This window comes from Kogia breviceps, chromosome 20 (assembly GCF_026419965.1).
Source record: "Kogia breviceps isolate mKogBre1 chromosome 20, mKogBre1 haplotype 1, whole genome shotgun sequence".
NCBI lineage: Eukaryota > Metazoa > Chordata > Mammalia > Artiodactyla > Physeteridae > Kogia > Kogia breviceps.
In genome coordinates, this window is record NC_081329.1 from 5,803,889 (window position 1) to 5,829,033 (window position 25,145).

Consider the following 25,145-nt stretch of genomic DNA (forward strand, 5'->3'; position numbering starts at 1 on the left):
CTCAAGTGGACTCCATGGGTAGCTCCTGCCACCCCCACAGCCATCCTGTCGTGGTCTCTTCAGCTGCCCCCAGGACCAGGGAGTGATGGGCGAACCCGGGAGGGAGGCTGACGGTGAGGGGGCCGCTTCCCAGCGCCGTGCTGGGTCTCTGGTCCCATCTGGTCCCATCCGCAGCTGGTGAGCTCCGGACGGAACCACAGTGCTCTGCCTCTTGAGGAGAGCCTCTCTCCTGTCCTGTCCTGGAATCTCCTCCTCTTCTTTGAGTTCTTGTGCACAATGACCACTGCAGGGGCCCTCAAGTCTGTTTGCTTGTCAATACCATAATCCACACCAGTGAATCAGGTCCCTGGGATGTTCAGAGAGGGAAGATTAGGAGGTCTACTACGTCCAGAGGCAGGTGTGAGCTCACAGAGACTGTGCTAATGAATGACTGAGGTCTGCACTCTGGACCGGCGCCATGACGCTGTTAGTCTGCACTCGGTTCATTGAAACAAGCCACGCTGTTCATCAGTCAGAAGAGTCTGAATTTAGGTGCGTGAGGTGCTGTCACACTGGGTCACTCCCGGTTCTGAGTCATTGACCAGTTCTAGTTGGTTAGAAATAGCTGGATTGCAATCAGCCTTCAGGTTGGGTGCGCTCCAGGCAAGGGCTGCTCTAGATGAAAACATTTCCCTTTACATCCCTCAAGCATCTGCAGAACTCAGCAGCCTTTCCTTACACAGGTCACCTCTCGCCCAGCATCTCCTAAAGTTACTCCAGGAAACCCCCTCTCTGGATCTTAAAGGACCCCTCCCTTCTCTCCCTTAGGAGGGGGGTTATGTTGCCCCTTAACCTAAGGAGAAGGAGAGGATGTAAATCTGCCCCCAGGATGATTGGGGGGGGGGGACACGCAGTGCTCTGTACTCACTGAAGAGGGGTAGGATGGTGGTTCTGATGAGGCCACAGGGGTGGGGCAGGTGGGCCGTGGACCTAAACTGTACCCAGGAGTCAGAACGGCACATATGCCATGAGTGCGATTCTGAAAAAAAGTACACGGGCCATCCAGGACTGGAGAAGTAGGAGGGAAAGACAGGTCAACGGCAGATTTGATCGGAAGAGTGGTATTTTAAGCAATTTTTTGTCTCATTACTGTTTTGTAATTTGTTTGATTGTGACAGGAAAATGTTCTTCTGCTTATGTTTGTGAATCGTCAGGGTTTGGTTGGGGTAGGACAACCTTGATCAAAGCAGTAATGGTAGGAGAGCTTCGTCAGAGGAGAGCGCGCTCTCTCAGGCCTGCCCGAGCGGTGCGGCCGTGCACCCCACTGAAAGGGGACCTAATTCCCATCACGACCTGTTGTCCAAGCGTCGGGACTTACAGTAATAGAGACCTTAGGTGGCTTTTGTCTGTAAGCTGTGTTTAGCCTGTGATCTGTCAGGGGAAATAAAAGCTGGGGAGTTAGGTATTACTTCTAAGCCTTCATAATACTATGATTTTACAAATTATTATTTTTCAATATTTTAGGAAGTACAAGCATATATATATATATATATATACACACACATTCCCTATATATGTAAATTTATATACATATGTAATAATATATACATATTTATTAGAAATATGTATATATTTATTAGAAACACCCATTTCCGTGGTAGTTCTCAGTCTAAACATTGGACAGAATCAGCATAGTCTCCTACACCAGAGGTTGGAAATCTGTGGCCCTTGGACCGAATCTGCCATGCTGTCTGTTTTTGTAAATAAAGTTTTATTGAAACACAGCCACTCCCGTTTGTGTATGTATTATCCATGGCTTCTTTCTCTTTACAGTGGCAGAGTTCTGTGGTGACAGATACCACATGACTGGCAAAATTGCAGCTATTTATTATCTGTCCCTTTAGAGAAGATGTTTGCAGACCCATGTGCTAAACCGCTGACATCATGATCTAATCCTACATGGTGACAACCAGTGAGTCATTGAATAGAAGTGGCATCAGGGGTCACTGATGCAGAAGGTCTGGGACTTATGTTTGTGGAAACATTCTTTAAAAGAGCTGCAGCGGGAGGGCCGTGCCACTGACTGTCCGGTTCACCAGGCTTCTAACTCCCTGCAAGTTCCAGCAAAAGAAATTCGTACTAAGACAAAGCATCTTTCCCCCCATCATATTACATTATACCTCCACTCTCATCCTTTCTTTTCACTTAACAAACTAAATTTAAAAACCAACAATAACCATTTTGATGACTTTCAAACCAAGGCTTCAAGAGAGAAAAACTGTGCTGGCCAAAATGGGAGAGGGGCAGTTATAATGATAAACCCTGACATTTCCTTTCTCCCCACTCTTTCTTCCTTCCCTCCCTCCCTCCCTCCCTTCCTTCCTTCCTTTCTTTCTTTTCTTTCTTCCTTCCTTCCTTCCTTTCTTTCTTCCTTCCTTCCTTCCTTTCTTTCTTTCTTTCTGTCCCTCTCTCTCTCCCTCCCTCCCTTCCCCTTCCTTCCTTTCTTTCTTTTCTTTCTTTCTTTCTCTTTCTTCTTCCTGCCTTTTTAAAATTTTCACTTATGATGTATCAAATGTACAGAAATATATAATGAATCCCAATATTCTTATTTCCTAGCTTCAGTATTTCTCAACAGTTTACAAATCCTTTTTCAGGTCCGTACTTTTCATTTCTTTATTTCTTTATTTCATTTCTTTTTGCTGGAGTGTTTTAAAGCAAAGCCAAGATATCATGTCATTTCACCTATCAATACTTCAGTCAGCATCTTTAACTGATGAGACTCTTTCTCTTCCAACATAACTGCCACCCCTAATTAAATCAATAAGAAACCTTTGATATTACCTAGGCCATATTCAAATTTACCTGACCAGCTCAGAAATGTTTTCTTGCAATTGGTCTGTTCAATACAGAATCCAAACAAGGCCCACCCATTGGTTGCGTCACCTCTTTCCTCTCTTTTTCTGTCATAGTAATTCTTATTTTTCCTCATGCCTTTGAGTTTGTTGGAGAAACTAGGTCATTTTTCCTATATAACGTCTCATGCTCTGGGTTTGACGGATCGCTTCCTTGAGCGGTTGTTGGAGGGCTGCAATAGCTGATGACTGTGACGTCCTTTGTTTACTGATATGGCAGGAAATATTCCATTGGTCAATCCCTTCTTCATTTATTAGCTGGAAATTTTCTATAAATAAGATATTTCCTTCATAGAATGCTTGCTTATCCTAAAATACAGTTTGTACTGGAAGGGCAGAATAAATGCTTGATCTTTTCTCCTATGTACCCATTTCCAGAGTGATAAGTTGGCACCTTAACAAGCTCCAATTATAAGTGATATTGTTTCTTAAGTATCATTCTGACCTCATATATTTGATGTGTTTAAAATGTAATTTAATATTATACTTTTATATGTTTAATGTGTTCATATGTTTTAAATACTTAATCAATTGTAGTCATTATTCCCTGCTGTGATGAAAGATGTTCCATCCTTGCCCAGTGAGTCCCCGTGAGTTTGGAGCCAGTGTTCTACAGATGTGACCCATCAGCCTTTGTAGCTTCCCTACTTTCAAGCACAACAACATACCCCTGGCTCATCTTGTACATCTTGTGCTCCAGACCTGGGCTCTTCTGTTTCTGTAAGACATCCTGGTTCTTTCTCGTGGGAAGGAGTAGTGACCCCTGGCCTGTGTGCTAGGGGTGCTCATTGTTACTGCACTTTTAGGTGCAGGGGCTGAGGAATACACACTTTTGTCAAGAGGGAACAAAGCCAGAGTTTTATAGTGATAATCCCAATTCAAATTTAAGACTACGGGATTTTAATATGACCTTTTAACTTTATATGAATCTTCTCTTACATCGAAAGTCTTGGTTCTGATGATTTTTTTTCATCCCTCCCCCCCCAACTTTCATTTTGAAAAGCTTCAGCCGGACACATACAGGCAAGCATCGTACAGAGTGTACCTGTACACCCTCCCTCTGGATCCACCAGTTGTAATCGCTTTGCAACTTTTATTGGCTTTGGGCTATTACAGAGGGAGTTGCCAGCATCATGACATTTCAGCCCTAGATACTTCAGCACATACCTCCTAGGAGCAGGCCATTCTTCCACAGGATGCCAATACGGGAAACCAACACTGACGCGCTTCTGAAGTTGCTCTGAGGAGGGGCGCGGGTTCACACGGCCTTGGTTTTTCCATTGGGCAACAGTAATGTCTTACATCTTCAAAAGATACATTTGACACTCTGCGTACATTTTACAAAAACTGTTCATGTATCTTATGAAAACTAAATTCTTAAAAAGTATTTATAACAGGAAGCAACTACCTTTCACCGTTTTCCCGTTCAGCTCTGCTCCTTTTCTGAGTGACACGCTTGCACCTCTTGTTTTCACTTATTAACTTTAAACACCGTCTGTTATCCCATAAACCACGAAGATTTAGTTGATCCCACCCAACCCCCTCCCCCTCTTATGTCCAAGTAAGAGGGCATGTCATTATTTCTAGTTATTTTATTGGTTTAGTTTATGCCTTTATATAATACACTCATTGTCCTAGTCCGGGTTGCTATAGCAAGATACCGTAGGCTGGGTGACTTAGACCAGAAACATTTTATTTCTCACAGTTGCGGAGGCTGGAAGTTGGAGACCAGGGTGCCAGCGTGGTTAGGTTCTGGCGAGAGCTGCTTCCTGGCTTGTAGGCAGCTGCCTTCTTGTTGTTCCCCTCGATGGCAGAGAGAAAGAGACCATCTCTCCTGTCCTTTCTTATGAGAATTCCATTCAAGAGACTCCACCTCGTGATCTAATCACTTCCTAAAGGCCTCACCTCCAAGTTCTACCACATTGGAGATTAGGCTTCCACGTGTACATTTTGGGAGGACATAGCACGTCTATATCTATTTCTCATGCAACAACGTTAGACGATGTCCCTGATTACCCACCATGTACAACAAGACGCCTCTCCCTGTCTCTCCTTCCCCATCTACCTTCCAAGTGCTGTGTTATCCATTGATGCGGCCATATCAGTAACAACTGTTTTCTATTCTGTAACCTTAAAGAAATCTTCGGTGCATCGCCTGTAGTTGATTCTAAGGGTTGAAAAGTAAGAAATAATTTTATATTTGGACCACGGTTACGTCACGGAGATGTTTTGCAGAGGCTGTTAAACATTGTGTGTGTGTGTGTGTGTGTGTGTGTGTGTGTGTGTGTGTGTGTGTGTATTACATTATTATCTTGTGAAATTTACTCAGCTGTTTAGCCTACAATCCAATACATGGGGTCCCTTCCACCCACAGAAATCCATCCTAGAACTCAAATCTCCTTTTTCAGGTTGTTCTGCTTGGTCCTTAGGTCCGTGGAGTTATCAGCTGGGGATTTCATCAGTCTTGGGTTAGAGGCTGCGTATGGACCCATGTCTAATAGTTAGGGCCACTTTGGCTACAATAACAAGTAAACTTTCAAAGGTTAGCGACCTAGCACCCTAGACGTTCTTTTCTAGCTCATGTGGGAACATACCATGGATGTTCCTGCTCAGGAGGTGACTTGCTCCACGTCACCATTTAGGACTTTGTCCTTCCGGTGGCTCCACCAGCTTCTGTGGTCTCTGGGAACTTGGGGAACTTAGGGGACCTTCATATAAATGTCAGATTTTCTTTTTGGTTATTAACCATTTTGGATGGAAATGTTTCTTAAAGACATCACAACACTTCTGTGCTTTATTAAATATTGCACTGAACTAAAAAACTTTATTTTGTCAACAATCCATAAGTGACTGTCTTCTTTGCATTCTCTTGAGTTTTGCCCAGGACATTTTATTAGCACTGTATGACTACAATATCTCCTTTCATCCATTTGATGATACTAATAACAATTTTTACAAGTTCTCTTTTGTTCCGGGACGAACAGTACTTTCTCAGAGGGAATTTGTATTTGTTTAACGTGGCTTTCTCCATCATGCCTCTGGTTGGCCTCACGTGTCTCCTTTTTCTCGGTTGTGTGTTCCCAGTTAAGGGTAAAGATCTGAGTTGTGTTCTAGGTAGGAAGAGTGTGTTTCCTAAGCTATTCTGTTGGAAGACCTGTTTCCTCATAAGCTTGTTCTTTGACAGGGAAAATCAAGTGGGAACCTTGACATGGGTAGGTCATGCTGATAAGAGATCTTTGTTTTCAGGTACAAATGTGGGATGTCTGCCCAGCAGAATGACTTCCTCTGAGGTGGCATTCGAGATTCCTTGATGATTGACTTTCTGTGCCAACTGGGCTGGAACACGGTACCCAGATATTTGGTTGAACATTAATGGGGGTGTTTCCGTGAAGGTGATTTCGGGGTGAGATTAACATTTGTTTTGTGTTCTTTTGTGAGATGGTCAGTCAGGTGAGGCCACAAGAGGAGCCAGAGGAGAGGCTCAGGAAGATGAAGTTCATTATCCTCACAGGTCCTAGAGATGGGAGGCAGGGCACACCTCACAGGGCCACATGGGGAAACAGGAGTGTGGGAAGGAGACAGAGTCCAGAACCTTTATTAGGGTTTCCCTGGGAAAACAAGGCCGGATAGGGAACTAGTTGAGGATCGGCTAGTTTGAATAATTGTGGTGAGCTTTAAGTCACAGGTACCTAGCTTTCTCTAGTTGCCCTGGCATGATGCAGGCAGAGGAATGTCATCTGGAAAGTGGGAGCCACACAGAGGAGGCCTGGCTCCGGGCTGCGTGGCTGGCACCGCAAATGCACGCTCCCAGCTGGACCCTTGGCTCTAAGCATTGACTAACGCCAGGAGGGGCAGTTTCTTCCCAGCCAGACAGGTGTGTTTTTGTTTTGGGTTTTTTGTTTGTTTGTTGCTTTAAAAAAAAAACCACCGAACCATCATAATATACAGAAAATAAAATATAGACAACACAACATTGAGATCAGGGGACTCTGAATACAGCAGACTGCCCTGCATAATGTGGGTGGGCCTCCTCTCATTAGCTGAAGGCCTTAATAGAAGGAAGACGAACCTCCCCCGAGAAGAAAGGAATCCTTCCAGCAGACTGCCTTTGGACTCAAACTGCAACTCTCTTCTGTATCTCTAGCCTGTAGGCCTCCCCCTTGGATGCTGGACTCACTAAGTCTCCACAGTCCTATGAGTCAGTTCCTTAAAATAAATCTTCCTCTGTACATATACACACATCCTGTTGTTCTGCTTCTTTAGGGAACCCTGACGAACACAGATGCCTTTACCCTGAAGACTAACGTGTATATGAGCAGCTCCAGCTCTCCCCGCATCCATCCTTTTTTATTGGAGAAAGTTCCCCCTTTTGGGGAACCTGTGTGACGAAACCTTGACTGGCTGAGACTTGGTAGTGCCCGTGAAGACAAGAACGCTTGGAATGCCATGGCAGGTCTCTCTACCTGATTGGGCGACGTGCCTTACAGGCCCAGGAGCCACGGAAGCCAGGATGCCCCGTTGTTCCCGATGTGGGGCCGTACGGATTCGCTAGCAAACGCTGAAGCAAAGCGAGGGTGCATCTTGCCCTGTGCGTGACGCCGCCTTCCCGTGAAGCGCCTCAGTGACTGAGGTGGGGGTTGACAGGGTGCCTGTGCAGCCCCCACGCCCGCCCGTGCAGGTGGAGAGCGTGCCTTAGTGGAGATTATGCGTTGCATCCTTTCCCAGAGGTCTGGGCTGCAGTGTCCAGCTTTGCTGACGCTACTGCAGTGATGGTAGAGGCCCTCACTGATCAATTTATGTTGGCGTTCAAGTAGCTCTCGCCCAGAGTACCCCGTGTATCACTCACGCTGGGAAAGAGCAGGCTCGCCCACTAACATAAACTAGGCTTCCATCCACCGTAGCACCCTAGAAGGCAACAGTAATTAAGAGGGGAGGGCGTCCTTAAAACAGCATCCAGGCAACGCCGATCTCCTCCAGTGGACGCTTTTCCCACTCAGAGCTGTCGGCGTGTTTAGTGACTCTGAATGTACGTGATTCAGCAATTCCTTAATGACAGCCACGGTAATAAAGGGTTGCATCTGGGTCTGTATGTACAGCTTACTCAAATCCATACTTCCTCTTCGTCTAGACAGATGCTATAATAGGAACCATGAAACTGGGCCTTTCAGTCATTCGGGAGTGAAGTGCCTTGTAGACAGCCCCAGGTACCGCCCCCCTTAACTTCAAAGCCACCTTCCCTGCAGGCTGGTTCAGGCAATACCTTTTGCGTTCCAGCTTCACCAAAGGAGGGTGACACAGGGCACACAGGTGTAGGTGAGTGCAAAAGCTCCGAGGAGATTTGGGTGGAGGAGAGAAGGCGGAGAGGAGATGGGAGAACTCCTTTAAAACTCGCTGCGCCATGAGGAATGCAAGTCCTGGGGCCGAATGCTGTTGGGCTGGGAAGGGCTGCAAGAACCCTGCTAGTCTTTGTGGTCTGAGCCTGTAGTCTCCGGTGACAGGGCTATTGATGTGATGCCACCACCTTCCCGAGATGGTCAGTGACCTCTTTGTGGCTGGGGATAAGTGGAATATTGGCTGCCATATCAGTAATCGGAGGATGTCACAGTCCTCAGCGATTGCAAGCACGGCCGAGGGTGAGCCGGTGAGCCCTGCGGGAGCTCAGGAAGGAAAGAACGCCTGCCGTCTGGCCGCCATCACACTGCAGCCACCCCCAACCGTGGGCCCTGAGGAAATTCAGGGTGGAGACACGCGGGGTACTGGCCCCAGAGAGCTGAGGTGCGCGTCAAAGGAATGATCTCAGTGAGCCCAGACCCCTGCATCTTCCCGTACATAGAAAAGCGCTGCGTTAAATTCCGTAACTTGGGGTATCTGGTTTTCTTTAATTAACAAGAATCTTCTGGCGTTCCTGACTACCTGCCCTTTGTTGCAAAACTTCTGTACAACCTGGCTCCCCCCTCGCTTCCCGGGAGCAGTTCTCTCAGGGTTACTTGAGGTGCTGCCTCCTGCATGCTTGAAGTCCTAAACTTCCCCGGCAAATAAAACATAACTCTCAACTTTTAGGTTGTGAATATTTTTTTAAAGTCAACAGATTATTTCTTAGCTTTTCAGGAGAAGGGGGAGGCCTGGACGCCCTGTAATGAACACTTGGCCGTGTTCATGTTACAGAGAACGCCCGAGCAGCGGTTGATGTCCACAGCATGATGGCATCTCCTCTGCCTTTGCCTCACAAAAGAGGGGTGTGGCGTCTAAATCCATCACTGGGGGATGGGGGCAAATTTTTTTTTTGAGGGGGGGCGGGCTGTGCCGCGTGGCTTGCAGGATCTTAGTTCCTTGACCAGGGATTGAACCTGGGCCTGGGGCAGTGAAAGCAGGGAGTCCCAACCACTGGACCGCTAGGGAAGTCCCCCAAAGTTTTTATAATGTTTGATTTTTATTTGTGCTTGTAAATTATCAAAGTGGAATGTGGAATTGCTGTTGCCTGATGAAGGAGAGGAGAGAAGCACGCGTTTCATCAGGAGTTGTAAGAAATTTATTGGAGAAAAGGGAAGGCAGCTCTCTCATTCCCCATCAGTGGGTGTCTACAGGCCTGATGGTGCACAAATGATGAAAGGCAGGGGTAGTGGTCGTACAGGATGTTTTCCTAAGTGACGTGTAAACGGACCGTGGGATTGTGCTGGAGTGGAGAATGGTCACCCGGGAACCCTACTATTAGGCCTACAGAGTGAAATAGGAATAGCTTTACGGTCCCAGCGAAGGTTCCCAGGTGCTGAGGGGTTAACCAACCCACAACCCACTGCCCCCGGCCCGGGGAGGAGAAGGGGCAGCGGTTGTGGCCTCTGCAGAGGGGCAGGCAGCTGAGACCGCGGAATCGGGGGTGAACTTCCGCTGGGACACAGGGAGGCCTGAAGCTGTGTCGTCTCGTCATCAGGCGTCCTGAGTCTCACGTGGACCCCCTGCGTCCCTCAGGTGTAGAGCTGGTGATGAAACACAGTGCCAGGGAAACGGGTCACAGCGTGGTCAGCACCCCCCAGTCCCATCCTGGACAGGCTTCGGGGGCCAGCCTGTCTGCCCTTCTGACCTTCATACCTTCTGAACCTCTTCTAAAAGGAGACACAAGACTCGTTCGGGTCTGAAGGACGTATGCCTCCTGAAAACCTTCTTTTATTCAGACAACAGGAACAAGTACTTCACTTGGCTCCTGGGTCCCCTGCCATGCTCTAGCCCAGAGTCAGCGGATGCAGCACTTGGCTTTTCCACTGTAACAGGTGCCTTCGATCCTGCGGAAGAGCGGACAGGGGGAGAAGTTGCAGGTCCCCCCTTTCTTGACACATATGTAGTGGTCGGACCTCTGGCCGAGACCCGTAAGCAGGTTAACACCTATGAGAAGGGAAAGAGAGCACGTCAGACTCCCGGCTTGCAGCCACAGGGACTCGGTGAAAGCAGAACAGACAACCCTTTGCAAAGCACGTCACGGGGGTGTCCCTTCCAAGAGCTTTGCGCTCAGCTGATCTGGGAGGCTGCTCGTGAAATAAGGCATCTAAAGAGACCCCTCCGTCCGAGGTCTGTGCCAGCGGTGGCCAAACAAAAGCCAGGGATGAACAGCTGGGTTCTGAGAGGTCTTTCTCCTGCCCAGGGAGCTTTGGTGTGCAGGGAATTCACGTTAGTCCCCTAATAGGTATTCGACCACTCTGTACCGTGGCCACCCTCTGTTTCAGAAATGCGGAAGCATCTTTCTAATTCCAGGAGCATTCCTGAACTTTCCTTTTACTCCTGCGCTGTTTGGTTACATCATTCCCTGCAGCTTGAATCTCTGCCCCCCTCCCCCCATCGCCGTGTCTGCTGCAATCTGTGATCCTTTAATGTCAGGTTAAAATTATAGCTACTCTATAAAGCTTTCATCATTTTCCCAGTTGGAATTTATTTTGTCTTCCTCCCCGTCACAGAATCTCGTAATTTGAAGACCTCTAGACTCGACTTCCACTGTATCCAACAGAAAAAGCTGCCCCCTGATACCCCTGGCAGGTGGCTATCTAGCCATTGTTTTGTGTCTCTCTGTTGCCAGGTGTTATGGCCTGAAACCACCCCCCACAATGTCCCCGCCCCCCCCCAATTCATAGTTGACGCCCTAAGCCCCCGAGGACCTCAGAATGTGACTGTATTTGGAGATGGGGCCTTTAAAGAGCCAACTGCAGTTAAATGAGGTATATGGGCGATCACTGATCAATAGTGTCCTTATTTGGACGCACAAAGGGACACGAGTGATATGTGAGCACAGAGAGGAAAGGCCACGTGAGGACAGAAGGCGGCCCTCTGTCAGCCGAGGAGAGAGGCGTCCGGAGAAACCAAACCAACACCTTGATCTTGAACTTCCACCATCCAGAGCTGTGAGAAATAAGCGTCTGTTGTTTAAGCCGCCCACATAGAGCAGACCTCGGTGACTAATGCAGCAGGCCATTGTCACCCTGGGAGACAGGCATTCTAATCTCTGCCAGCTGCACACGTGGTTTCCATACTGATGGAAACTGTCCTCTCAGTAACTTCCAGCTGGTGGTGCTTTTCCTGCTTTATACAGACAAGTCTAATCGCTCTTTCAGAAGGCTGTCCCATTTTCAGTCATTCTACTGCCTCAAAAGTCTTCTTTTTCTCATTTTTCTCAGTGTCCAGTTTCCAGACACTTCACAACCCTGTTCATTCTCCTCTGGATGCGTTCATTTCATGGATAGACTTCCTTAACTTTGAGGCCCGGCATAAACACAAAATACCTTAGAAGTGTCCCATCTACCAAGAGCAAAAGAGGCTCCATCTCATTTTGTTCACTACAGAGCTGTGCTGTGCAATGTGGTGGCCACCAGCCACGTGTGGTGATTTATATTTTAATTAATCGAAACTACATCACCCACATTGCAAGTGCCTGATGGCCACACGTGGCTAGTGGTTACTGCATTGGACCATGCAGCGGTAGAATATTTCCACCATCACGGAACATCTCATTGGACTGTGTTGCCATGGAGATGGCAGGGCATTGAGAGACATGCTGGTCCCACCGTCCCAGGGAAGCATCTTAGGCCAAGGCCACTCAGTTGCTCACACAAAACACAGTCTCCTGATCTCCAGCCTGTATTCTTTCTATACATTGTATTGATTCCTGCCGGCGCTGTTCAAGATTGTTCCAGGTTTATAAAAGCCTCACCACAATATCGACCTCCAGTAAGACCATAGTCAGCTAGACTCTCTAAATCTCCAGTTCCAGCTTTTGTTGCTCTTCACTGGAAGATGTCAGAGCTGGGAAGATACTCAGTCCAAGCCCTGCTGCAAGACTGAATCCTTCCTTCAGTAATGTTCTCCAAGTGATCGTTATTAGGAAGATGGATGAAGCTAATAAATGTGGAAGCCCTTTGAAATCAGAAGGTCTACACTTTCTTTTTCTTGTTGTTGTTGGTATGTGTGTGTGTGTATTTATACCAACAGTTAAATATATGTATATTTAATGTTATATTTACCCTTCCCTTTGTTGGATAAACAGAGGAGACCCAAATACAACTAACTGTGGCTTTTTAGAGCCCAGATGGACCTCAGAGCTCATCTCCTTCAGCCTCTCTGTGATTCTCTCCCTAGATGAGGAAGCTGAGGTCTGGCGATGCCCCCAGGGCGTGCAGTTGGCCACAGGCAGAGCCAGGGCCGGAGGTCAGTCCCATGACTGCTTCGAGTTCTCACTCCGCCTCTCTGCTAGTGAATTATGGTGTCACCACACTCAGCAGGAACTCACGTCTGGCCTTATCTTTGAGGATCTAGTACATTATAGGACCCCAAAGAAATAGCAGCATATTCAACGTCAGGGTACTTTGGTTACATTCCTTGTTCTAGAATGGATTTGCGTGATTTTTAGCAAAGCACTCAGACTTTCTGAGCCCCAGCTTCTCACATTTAAAATTGAGGAGACGATGATCTCATCCATTTCTAAGATTCTGAAACCGGCCGTCTTTCCTTTGGTGGGGAGCTAACCCGTTTATGGTTGCATTTAATCCTCCAAGGAATGTATCATTTTCTCCTAACTTAGAGACAGGGAAACTGAGTCCCAGGGAGAGTAAATGTTCCCATAATCTAATCAGCCAATGATTAGATTATCTTAATAGCTGCAGAAAGATATTGGAAAAAAAATCAACATTGATTCATGATAAAAAAAAAAAAAAAGCTCCTAGCAAATAAGAAACTGGAGGAAACTTCCCTCAGCAAGAGTACCTACAGAAGCCTACAACATACAGTACACTTAATGGTCAAGTATTGAAAACATTCCGTGAGATTGGCAATCAGACCAGAGTAACGGCTATTGTCATTACCATTCCACAGTGAACCTGAAGTACTTACCGGCCAGGGGGATAAGATTGAAAAAAAAAATAAACCAAAGGTACAAGGGTTGGAAAGGAAGAAAAAAAATTGTCTCTGTTTGCAGACCTTATGATTATATGTAGGCAATCCAAAAGGAATGAACAAGCAAATTTAGCACATTTGCTGAGATCAACATACAAAAAAGAAAAGAGGAAAAAAGGAATTTTACTTCTGTATATTAGCAACCAACAGAAAAAAAGGAAGTAAAATAAAAACACCATATAGAAGAGCATAAAATATGCCTCGTTATAAATCTAAGAAATTATGTGCAATACCTCTATCTATAAAGAATACAGTATTTTTTTGAATTTAAAGAGGCCCTAAATAAGTAGAAATACTATGTTTAAGCATTGGAGGATTATTTTTAAAATGTTAATTTTCCCCAAATTAAGCTGCAGATTTAACCCAGTACCATAAAATCCCAAGAGATTCTTTCAGTGAAACTTGATGAGCTGATTCTAAAATATATATGGAAATTCCAAGGACCAAAACTAGCCAAGACAGTCATAGAAAAGAAGGCGGGAGAATTTGCTTTACTGGATTTTGAGACTAATTACAGAGCCACTGTAATTAGTGTGGTGAGGATATAAGGGCAGACAAATACATAAGTAGGACAGCAGAAAGAGATACATGCATATATGGAGAGTTGAAGTAGAACAACAGTGGCTCAGCAGAACAGTGGAGAAAAATGGTCTTCTCAGTGGTTGGTTCTGGGTCAATGGGATATTCATAGTGGAAAAAAAAACCCATTTACCCTTAGCTCGGACCATACATGCACACTAAAAACCACTGCCAGATGGTTATAAGCCTAAAGGTAAAAGGAAAAACAGTAAAAGCCCCCAGAAGACAGCACTGAACGCTTTCTTTGTGCCTTTGGGGTAAAAAAAAAGATTTCTTAAGGTACAAAAGCACTAACCCTAAAGGAAAAGATACGGCACATTTAACCACATTAAAATAATGTGGAAAACCTCTGCTTAAGGAAAGTTTCCATTAAGAGAGTGAAAAATTAAGGCACAAGGTAGGAGAAGATATTCCTAATACTTACAACCAACAAAGAGCTTCTATGCAGAATATATAAAGAACAACTACAAATCATTAAGAAAAGACAGATAGGGCTTCCCTGGTGGCGCAGTGGTTGAGAGTCCGCCTGCCGATGCGGGGGACACGGGTTCGTGCCCTGGTCCGGGAGGATCCCACGTGCCGCGGAGAGGCTGGGCCTGTGGGCCATGGCCGCCGGGCCTGCGCGTCCGGAGCCTGTGCTCCGCAGCGGGAGGGGCCGCAGCAGTGAGAGGCCCGCATACCGCAAAAAAAAAAAAAAAAGACAGATAATCTGATAGAAACTACGGGCAGAAGACAAATAGGTACTTCCCAAAAGATGTGCAAGTGGCCAGTAATTACACACAAGAGTGCTCAAGTTACTATTTAGCAGGGAAATGCGAGTTAAATTGCCAATGCTATGCCACCACCCTCACCAGCTGGCCGAAGTTGTAAAACGATTGACGTTATCAAGTGTTGACATGGATATGGAAGAACAGACACTTTCATTCATTGGTTGTGGGAGTGTAAATTGACGTGTACACTTTTGGAGAAGAGTTGGGCATATTATTCATTAAAATCCAGTAGTGTGAGCACATGCCACGACCCAGCAATGCCGCCACCTCTTGACACGTAGTCAGTTGAAACGTATGCACGAGCCAAGCTATGTTATTCAGCATGAATGTTAACATGGTAAAACTATAAGAAATATGGGCAGTTATGACCCTAAAAGTCAGGTGATGATTGCTTTTGGGGCAAGGAGGGATTTGTGAGTGAGAAGCCTGGCGGAGAGGCTCTTAGGTGCTGGCCAAGTTCTAGTTGTTGACTCACACTGTGGTTACCGGAGTGCTTGTTTTATAATAATTCATTAACTTATACATTCAACTTTTATGTACTTTTCTGGATACATGTTATATTTTACAATTAAAAATTAAAAAAATGAAGAGTTGCTTTTGCAAAGGTCTTCTGTGTGTTCCTAGCACTGTGGGCCTCCTGTGCTATGGGCAGCGGCCTACACCCTGTTCCATCACCGCCTCGGCCCGTTGCGTCCACTCCCCGGGCATGCAAGCTCCTTGGATAACTCACCGCCCCGCTCTTCTCCGCCCCTTTGCCGAGAGTGATAGTACGTCTCTAGACTTGCGCTTATTCTTATCTTGGTCCTTATTCAGCTGGTCTGAGAAATACAGTCCAACACGTCATGTGGCGGCCTCTGGAGCACCAAGAACCAGAGGAACATGGAAAAGAGGGAACTCGCTTGTAGGTGAGAATGAAGGATGAGAAGGCTTGAAGGGTGCAGGCCTGCGAGGAGAGCAGGCTTGTACCAGCTGCCGTGCTTGCGGCAAAAAGAGAGACTCAAACGCGACACAGTTACTAGGCCAATTGTAGCTGGACTCTTAATAATCGCACCCAAGTGCAACTACAACACCAACTGTTTTTTAAGTCAACTGTGATCATAGATGTCTGCTGAGTGAAGGGCTATTGTGATTAAGTAGCAGGAAATTAACTAGAAAATAAGTACCGATGGGTCAGTCCCAGAAGAAAATGAGAGGAAGAATGTTCGTGGCAGTGAACACAGGAGAGGCCTGACCGTGGCAGAGTCATCAGGAAATCAGTCTGCCTCGGGGGCATGGACGGCTGTCAGTGCTGCCGAGATGGGACAGGGCCTGTGCAGGTCAGATGGTGGAGGTTCAAGGAGAAGGGCAGGTGAAAAAGTCTACAGAGAAGAAGATACATTGGAAAAACATAGGGGGATCTTTGGACTTTATATAAAAGAGCCACGAAAATAAACTTCTTAAAGAGCCTTTCAGAGACACGGGAGCGGGGAGCTCTGAGGCTGGAAGGGTGGTCCTCAGGCCACGGGCAGCGGACCCCGTCCCCCGGCACTCTCCCCTGAAGTTGGATCGACAGTGTACGGTCGGAGGTGCGAGTGAAGTTTCGGAACAATGTCAGGAGGGAAAATTGGGGAGCTTTTGACTGAAATATAAATTTCTGGTACTAAAAGACCACCAGGCTAAAGAGGAGTGAAGTGCCAAAATGGCAAGGGTTTTGGAGAAGAAGAGGCCTGAGCTCCACCCCTGCCGGGACCCCTACCCCCTGCCCTGGAGGACTGCACTGCATAAGCAGCAGAAAAGCGCAGGCGTGGAGAAAGGCAGGAGCCAGAACGGGGTTGACGGGACACATGGATCTGGGATGTGAGAGGAACAGACACAGACACAGATCTGCAGGAGCCAGAGAGCACAATCTAGATCTGCCAGTGCTGGCCGTGGAGTCCCACGCCTGTGGTGATGCATAAAGGGACTTGTCCGTGGGAAGCGACGTGAGACGGGTCGTCTCGGAACGTGGGCCTGGGCGAGGCAGCTGGGCTCTTTCCCAAGTCAGGGCAAGGGGGCTGGCTGGCAGTGTGCCAGGGGAAGGGCTGCCCACGAGTGAGTGGGTCCCCTCCCATTGGGGACATTAAAATAGAGGCAGCTTGTCCACTTAGGAGAGGTGCTGGTGGCTCAGGAAGCCAGTGGAGGCCAGAGAGGGTCGGCCTTCACCTCTGTGGATCTTTTCAAGCTATCTGGGGAAGAAAGCAGATATATACAAGCCGCTCCTGCAAAACAAATAACAGAACTCCAAACCACACGAAAACTCAGGGGCCCTCTTCCACAGACGGGTCACCCATGACCTCCCTTTTCCTAGAAACGCTTGCTGGCCACTGACCACTGGCCACTGGCCAGCAGTGCCTCCTGTTAATTTCACGAAAGCTTGAAGTCACTTCCATCTAGATTATCCTTAGGATAAATCGATTTGCTGGTGACATATCCAGAGGTCTTTGGGAGGTGTGGGAAAAGAACATAGGAGTTCGAGTCAGAGCTGAATTCGAGTCGTTGGTATTCGCGGGCTGAGTATTTGAAAAGTCAGCCTCTCTGAGATTCCCTGCAAAAACCATCTCTAACGTGGGGATAAGAGTCGTCCCTGCATGACGGATGCAGATGCTGGGGACACTTGGTGAGATGTTTTCGGAGTTGCTTGCGGCACTATGAAGTGCCTTAGCCGGTGCCGTGTGACCGGCGTTTCTGAGGATGACTGTTTCCCCTGCGTTGCTAATCGGGCGCCTCTGTCAGGTCTGCTTCGTAGGAATCAGGGGCTTGTGTCTGAGGCACCGGGGAGTGGGTTTTTCTGGATGGGATCCGAGGCCATAGCGGGCACATTCCTGGTGCTGCTGCCAGAGTTCTGAGAGGTGGAAGGAATTCGGGCCAGCAGGCCAGGGTGAGGCTTAGGCTTCGGGTGAGACACTCAGGTGTGAGCAAGGCCAGGTGGAGATCCAGGGTCACAGGACGTTGGGCTGGGACTTGTTTCGCCTCATCCGTCACTTTAAAGGGGGGGAAACAGAGGCCCAGACCCCCGGGAATGCACGTGGTATCCGTGTCCGGAGGGAAAGGAAAGAAGGGGACTGAGGATTGGGCCGTGACTCCATCAGCGGCATTAATTTTGCTTAACTTGCCAATCACCCTGGCAAAAGCGCAGCTGTGGGCCCTGTTTACAGGAAGAACGTCCTTGCTGTCCCCTCGTATCTACTTTCCTCTCCTCTGATCAACCTCCACGTGGCAGCTAACCAGTCTCTTTTTTAAAAAAAATTTATTTATTTGTTTATTTTTGGCTGCATTGGGTCTTCATTGCTGCGCGCGGGCTTTCTCTAGTTACGGCGAGCGGGGGCTACTCTTCATTGTGGTGCACAGACTTCTCAATGCGGTGGCTTCTCTTGTTGCAGAGCATGGGATCTAGGCACACAGGCTCAGTAGTTGTGGCTCGCAGGCTCTAGAGCACAGGCTCAGTAGTTGTGGCTCGTGGGCTCTAGAGCGCAGGCTCAGTAGTTGTGGCGCACGGGCTTCGTTGCTCCACGGCATGTGGGATCTTCCCGGACCAGGACTCGAACCCGCGTCCCCGGCCTTGGCAGGCGGATTGTTAACCGCTGCGCCACCAGGGAAGCCCAGCAAACCGGTCTCTTAAAAAAGCCGTTCCTGCTTCTGTCACGCGCAGGTTTAAAACCCCCTGGGGCCCGCTCGCACCCAGATGCGTGCCCTGCCGCCTCGGGCCTCACTGGATCTGCGCCCGCATCACCACCCTGGCTCCTCTGTGCCTTGAGCGGCCTGCAGCGTTGAAGCTGAGGGCCTGCGCGTCCCTGGTCTGCTACCAGTCATGTGGCTTCATTATTGTCATTTCCCCAGGAAATGGGGATAATGAGTCTTCCTCCCCGCCCACGGGGGCACTGGGAGAACTAAACCAAAAGCAAACGGTTTTATTTCTCTTCATCTCTAGGCTTTCACACCAGCTATCCTTTCCGTCTGGTTTGTCCTGACTTCTCTCCTTTCCCTGGTCTAGTTAATTCAGGGCTGCAAATCCAGTTGCTCCCTGCAGCCAGGCGGGTAACACAAATCTGTGGAGCGGGCTGAGGTGAGGCATTAGGGACTGGTGGGGTCTGCAGTGACATGGGGAGGGGGTCCCGTCCGGAGGCACAGCCGCTGTTTAGTTGCAGCTCACTGTTGCCGTGTAGGAACGTTGCCGCGTCTTTTGTGTTTTTAAGAGAAGATAACACGTACACACTGCTGTATTTACACTGGCCAACCAGGAAGGACCTACTGTGTAGCACAGGGAGCTCTGCCCCATATTATGTAACAACCTAAATGGGAAAAGAATTTGAAAAAGAATAGATACACGTAGATGTATAACTGAATCACCTTGCTGTGCACCTGAAGCTAACACAACATTGTTAATCAACTGTACCCCAATATAAAATAAAAAGTTTTAAAACTTTTAAAAATTGTAAACAAAGAGAAGATAAAAATCAGATTTTCTTTCTTTCTTCTTCTTCTTTTTTTTTTTTTTTTTTGGTGGCATATCCTGACTTTTAAATGTTGGGAGGAAATTAAAAGAAATATTTTTCTGAAACTATCATGAACACCAAAATGACTTCCAATTTCCTGTCCCTTAGCTCCCTCAAGACCAGGTCAGCTCTCACTGTCACGCGTTCTCCCAGCATCCTGCACTTAACAGCATTTCACAACGCGGCTGCCATTAGTTAAGTAATTATCTAATCGGTTTTCTTGTCCCGCTCTATTTCTGGAATGTGTAGAGATGAGACCCAGGGCTGTGTTTCCTGGCACATCCCCTGTTCCTGGGCAACACCTGCCCACAGCAGCTCTTAACCAAACACTCCTTGAATCAGTGAGAGAACAACGCCAACCTGTCTTGATTTCTCAGCACCTCGGCTGGGGTCCCATCCAGCTGATGCAGGGACCTGGGTCGCCTTGTCACTGTGACATCGTTCTGCATTCACAGAAAAACCATTTGAATAAGATAAAAGTGGGCAACCCGTTTTTGTTTTTTTTTTTTTGTTTTTCTGACAGAGATGAAAACTGCTAAAGAGAACGTCAAGTCTTAGGGTCTCCGGCAGTGACCACAGAACACTGGTTCCCCCGGGTCACGTGGGCCTCGATTTCCCCGCCTGTGAAGTGACCAGGTCTAAGGGCTCTTCCAGGAAAGGAGTGAACTGACCCATGCGGGGGGCTCAGTGTTGCTGAGCAGCCCCCGCTCCCTCCCTGCAGTAACCCCACAACCGTGCATCCGTCGGGGCGGCCCCCGGGCAGGGTGGGTACGGCAGGGGCAGCTGCAGCAGCTGTGACAACCACTGCACAGCAGTGAGGACGCAATGACCAGAACCGCCACCGGCGCCTGAGGCTAAAGCAGAGAGAGGAGGTGAGAGCTGCCTGCACCGCGGCCCGGGGGACACAGGCTGGGGGCGCCTGTGTGTCCCAACGCGGAAGACACTTGGGGCTCTTCCTCCCCACCCAGATAACAACAGCCAGACAGCACGACATCCCCCAGAAAACACTTGTGTCGAGTTTGCCCTTGCCTGTGGCCCTCTTTTAAGATGCAGACGTCTTGGGACAGTAGAGGCACCGCAGACGTGGTGCTTGCCCTGCAAGGACCTCGGCTCCTCGCGGCCTCCCGGCTCCAGCTGGGAGGTGGAGGGTGGGTGCTGCTCTTGCCAGCAACTGGTCCTGAGGGTCCCGGTCCCCACCCTGAGAAGCCATTCGCTGATGGTTCTGTCCAGACAGGGCCTGCCTGTCGTCAGAGGACAGTATCTGAGCTAATCCTGCGTGCACTTGGTGCTCCAGTGTTAGCTGATATTTCTATAAGGAGTGATCAGTAAGTTTAGCTGCTCCTGCACACCCCTGGAAACACTTTCATTTTCTATACTTTGGATGAGATGCTCATAATCATACTTAGATGTCACAGACTGAGAAGAACTCTTCACGTTCACAGAGTGACTTTCAAGCCTCTTGAGTGTGACCTGAGCTGCAGTAAGAGATTTTGCACAGCTACTCAGTACGAACACACATGCAATGAGATGAGTGTGATAAAACAGCAGGGACGCTGACCGCGGGGCATGCACTGGTATCTTCTATTCTTTTGAGAAAACAAGGTTGCAGCTCACTCAGTTTCTCCACCTCTCTTATGCATTCCGACTGGAAACCTTAAAACGCTGCGTTGGAATGCTCCTGAGCCCGGTTGTCCCAGGGGAACACTGAGGCACCCCTGGGGCAGACTAGGCGCGTCTGCACACCAAAGTGATGGCCTGGAGAAAAGCACGGTGGGTCTGTCAGAGAATCCCAGAGCTCTAACACTTTTAGAGCCACCTGCCACAGAACGCTCAGTTTGCAGATGTGGAAACTAGAACCCAGAATGTGTGACTTGCTCGAGTTCACTTAGTGAGTGAGCGACGGGGCTGGGATAAAATGTGTCCCCGATTCTGCCAGAAGAATCTCACCTCCTCTTACGTCAGGGGCTCTGCTGCCTTGACCCAGGGGAGCCGGGCCTGGCACAGAGCTCCCCCGCTCTGCACCGGGGAATGGCCCACCCTGGAGGATGTGAACGGATTTCTCAAGGAAGGTGGATCTCTGACTGCCTGCACGCAGGTGAGTCAAGGATTCCAGCTGAGCTGGTCTTGTGGGCGGGGCGGGAGGCATCTGCTTGCAGCAGGGCACCTGGGAGAGCCCACCCCGGTACCTGGGGAGAGATGGGGTGGCAGCCTGCGCCTCTCGGCTGGCTCGGACCCTGACCTCTCAGGGTGAGGAGCCGTTCTGCAGATGGAGTAGGTGATCGCCTTCCCCACAGGATACTTTCAGGATGCCCGAGACAAAGACAGGGCTGGGGGGTGCTGGGAGCTGCCTGGCGCTGGCCTCACATCCCTGCCAAGTGCAGAGGGAAGGGAGCCCTAAGGGACAGACAGAGAGACGGGAGTCTGGCCCTCCTGCAGCCCAGCTGCGCTCAGGCACCTGGGAGAATCAGCCTGGAGATGCCCCAGGCAGGCAGGCTTGCTCCTATAGCCGCCGGGGTGGCCCCGGCCCTGCAGCCTCAGTAGGCTGCTTCCCCCTGGCAGGCCGCTCGGCCTCGGGGATGCCTTCCTGATGCTCCGTCCGGGGACCCAGGGGCCGCTGTGCTTAGACTCAGCCCCCGGTCCCAGCCCCGGGGCGGGCACTGCAGCAGGTCCCCAGCTCACCTGTGGCCAGCTGCGCAAAGAGGAGGCCGAGAGTCAGCAGCAGCGGGTAGAGGACCCTCATGGTGGCGGCAGGTGGCCCGGATCTCCGGGGCGGGCAGAGGCTCCTTGGAGGCTGAGCTCTCAGAGGCTTCCAGCAGCTGCAGTGTCACTGTATTTATAGGGCTAGGGTATTGCACAATCGCCCAGACCGATCTGAAGGGTGGTGTCGCAATCCCCAGAGTGAAATTCTAAAAAATAACCCTTCACGGCAAGCCCTGAGTCAGCCGGGAGTCACGTGGACACACTTTTCTCTGTCTGGCTGCAGCTGAACCCAGCTCTCGGCCTGCAGGCATGGAGGCAGTCCTCTGGTTCTGTGTTGAGTCTCAGCTGGGCAGTTCAGCTGGCGTTCCCAGAACAGGAGCTCCTGCTAGAACCCCTCTCGCTGGGATGGCTCAGGGAGCCCCGAGAGGCGGCCCCGGGGAGGCGCTGAGCCTGGTGGCTGCCCGGCTGCCATCCGGTGTCAGGCCCTTTAGCTGATGAGACCCCAGACTTCACCCTCTTCCCTTATAAACGCCGAGCCCGTTCTTTTAACCTTTAGGGATGGAATTTTCATCGGGCCCAAGGTTGACTAATACTAGCCTTTTGAGCTTCTGGGTTTCTTTAAAATTAAGATATCTCTGAAATGCTTTTTAATCTATGGCCCTCTTTTATCACTGAATTTTTTTTTAATCAAGACAATTTTTTTAGAGCAGTTTTAAGTGCACGGCAAAATTGAGGGGAAGGTACAGAGAGGTCCCCAGCCCGCAGCCCTGCCCGCTACCTACAGCCCTCACCAGATGGTACATGTGTTACAGTAAATGAGCCTCCACTGACACGTCATTGTCACCCAAAGTCTGGAGCTGACATTCGGGTTCACTCTTGGTGTTATACATCCTATGGGTTTGGACAAACGGATAGTGACATGTAACCATCATTATAGCATCATACAGAACAGCTTCGCTGGCCTAAAACTCCTCTGTGCTGTCTATTCATTCCCCCCCGCCCCGTGCTCCACTGCTGACAACCACTGATCCTTTTACTGTCTCTGCCGTTTTGCCTTTTCCAGAACGTCATATAGTTGGAATCACACAGTATGTAGCCTTTTCAGATTGGCTTCCTTCACATAAAAATATGCATTTAAGTTTCCTCAAGGTCTTTTCATGGCTTGATGTCTCGTTTCTTTTAATATTCCATTGTAGATGTAATACAGTTTATTTATCAAGTCACCTACGTAGGGACATCTTGGTGGCTTCCAGGTTTGGGCAGTTATGAGTACACGTTTGTGCGCAAGTTTCTGTCTGGGCATAAGTTTTCAGTCCCTTTGGATAAACACCAAGGAGTGCGACGGCTACATCATGTGGTGAGAGTGGGTTTCGTTTTGTGAGAAACGGTCTGTCTTCCAGAGCGGCGGCACCGTTTTGCACTCCCTCCAGCAGGGACGAGGGTGTCTGTCGCTCCACACCCTCGCTGGCGTTTGCTGCTGTCAGTGGTCTGTACCTTGGCCCTTCAAAAAGATGTGTAGTGGTATCTCGTTATTCTAATCTGCATTTCCCTGATGACGTATGAAATGGAGCATCTTTTCATATCCAGCCTTTCCTTTTCCCAAGAAATGTGTTTCCAGGAAGCTTTCAACTGTGGCTTCCCAGAAGGTGAATCCCTAATGTGGCCCCTTGGAGTCGGGAGGCCTGGGCTCCAGACTGGGCTGAGTCTTACTCAGCTGCCTGGATTCTCAAGTTCTCATCAATTCTAAAGATTTGAAAAATAGTTTATTTGTCGTTCATTTTCATTGTAATTCTGTCGGCAGCTTTCCTAATGTCTCTGTCAGGGTTCTTGTTTGCGGGCACGAGAAGCAGCTCTGGCTGACTGAGCAAGAGAGGAGCTTGTTAAGAGGATATGGGGTAGCTCGCAGAATCGCTGGGTGCCTGAAGAAGCTGGCTTATAAGCTCTGCTTCTGGAGACAGTGTCCGACCTCCTCCAAGGGACGGGTCCCAGGAGGACCCTGCACTGCAGCCACTGCGCCCGAGGTACAGGAGCTTGACTTCGCGGCGGCTGCTGCCGCGAGCAGAGCGCCATCTGCACCGCAACCCCACGCGCCTTGCAGACACTTCCGCTGCTCCCTACCAATGAGAGACAGAGACGGAGACGGAGGGAGGGAGGCTGAGGGGAGAGAAACAGAGAGAGACAGAGAAAGAGAGAAAAGGAAAGAGAAAAAGAGAGATCAAGGCAGAGGGAAATAGAGAAAATTAGAGGGAAATAAAAAGAGAGAGAAGTAACAAGAGATAACAAAGACAGAGGCAGAAAAATAAAATGAGAGAAATAAAGAAATAGAGAGGCACGCGTACAGAGACAGCGAGAAGGAAGCAGAGGAGCAGCTCTCCTCTTCCCCGCCCTTCTCACCTTGAGCCCCACCTTTGACCCCACTGCGCCGCCTGCCTGGGTCTGAGTCCCACTTGCCGGGTCTGGTTGGCTGAACCCTGGTCATAGGACCAGCCACAAGGCAGCCTTGGAAAGCAAGACTGTGGCATGTTCAGCATCTTCGGAGGGTCGTTTCCACCTCCCGCTAAGCTCCGACAGTGAAGAATTCCCCAAACACTCAAAGGGGTGAAGAAGTCACGTGGACAAAAGAAATGCAAGAGTTCATCACATTCAAACTCATTCATTCTTTCATTCACTGATTCAAGTGTATGTATTCGGTTCCCATTACGTACCAGGAGATCTTTAGGGGCTTGGGGTGCAGTGAGGAACAAGCTTTCTAGTGGTTTCTGCAAAAGCCTAGTTGGGGAGACACATGAGGGGATAGACGGTTGCCATGACGCTTGATAGGTGCTCTGATGGGTGGCGTGTGGGACCACGGGCCAAGGCCAGTATCTGAGGCGGTGTCCGTGAGTTCAGGCTTTTAGTGTCGTTTGAACAGTTTTGGTTTTCTCCTTAAGCAGTAGGGAGGCCATGGACGATCTGAATCAGAGGAAACACATGAACCAGTTGCTGGTTTAGGAGGCGTCTCAGGGAAGTGTGGAAGTGGATGGAGAGGGGCAGGATTGGACTCGGCAAGACAAGGGAAGAGCTGGTGGACGGTCTTAGCTAAGGTCGTGAAGGGGAGATGAAAGGACACATGGATTCAAGGGACGTTACGAAGCAAAAGCCCACCAGACACGGAAGGAGACAGAACGAGCGCGACTTCTGGCTTGGTGCAGGTAAAAGGTGATGTCACGGACCGAGGCAGGATAAACAGGAAGAGGAGGTGATTCAGGGAAATGATGGTGAGTTGC

At 49.0% G+C, this 25,145-nt stretch overlaps 1 protein-coding gene across 1 annotated transcript; it reads right to left on the minus strand.

The window, feature by feature from the left end:
• Positions 1-10,013: 10,013 nt before the first annotated feature.
• On the minus strand, positions 10,014-22,043 carry DEFB1 (defensin beta 1). The gene is made up of 2 exons (XM_059049490.2): positions 21,859-22,043; positions 10,014-10,268 (listed from the first exon to the last, which is right to left on the minus strand). The coding sequence occupies exons 1-2, from the start codon at positions 21,917-21,919 to the stop codon at positions 10,120-10,122; spliced, it is 210 nt and encodes a 69-aa protein (XP_058905473.1). The 5' UTR covers positions 21,920-22,043; the 3' UTR covers positions 10,014-10,119.
• Between the last annotated feature and the right edge of the window lie 3,102 nt (positions 22,044-25,145).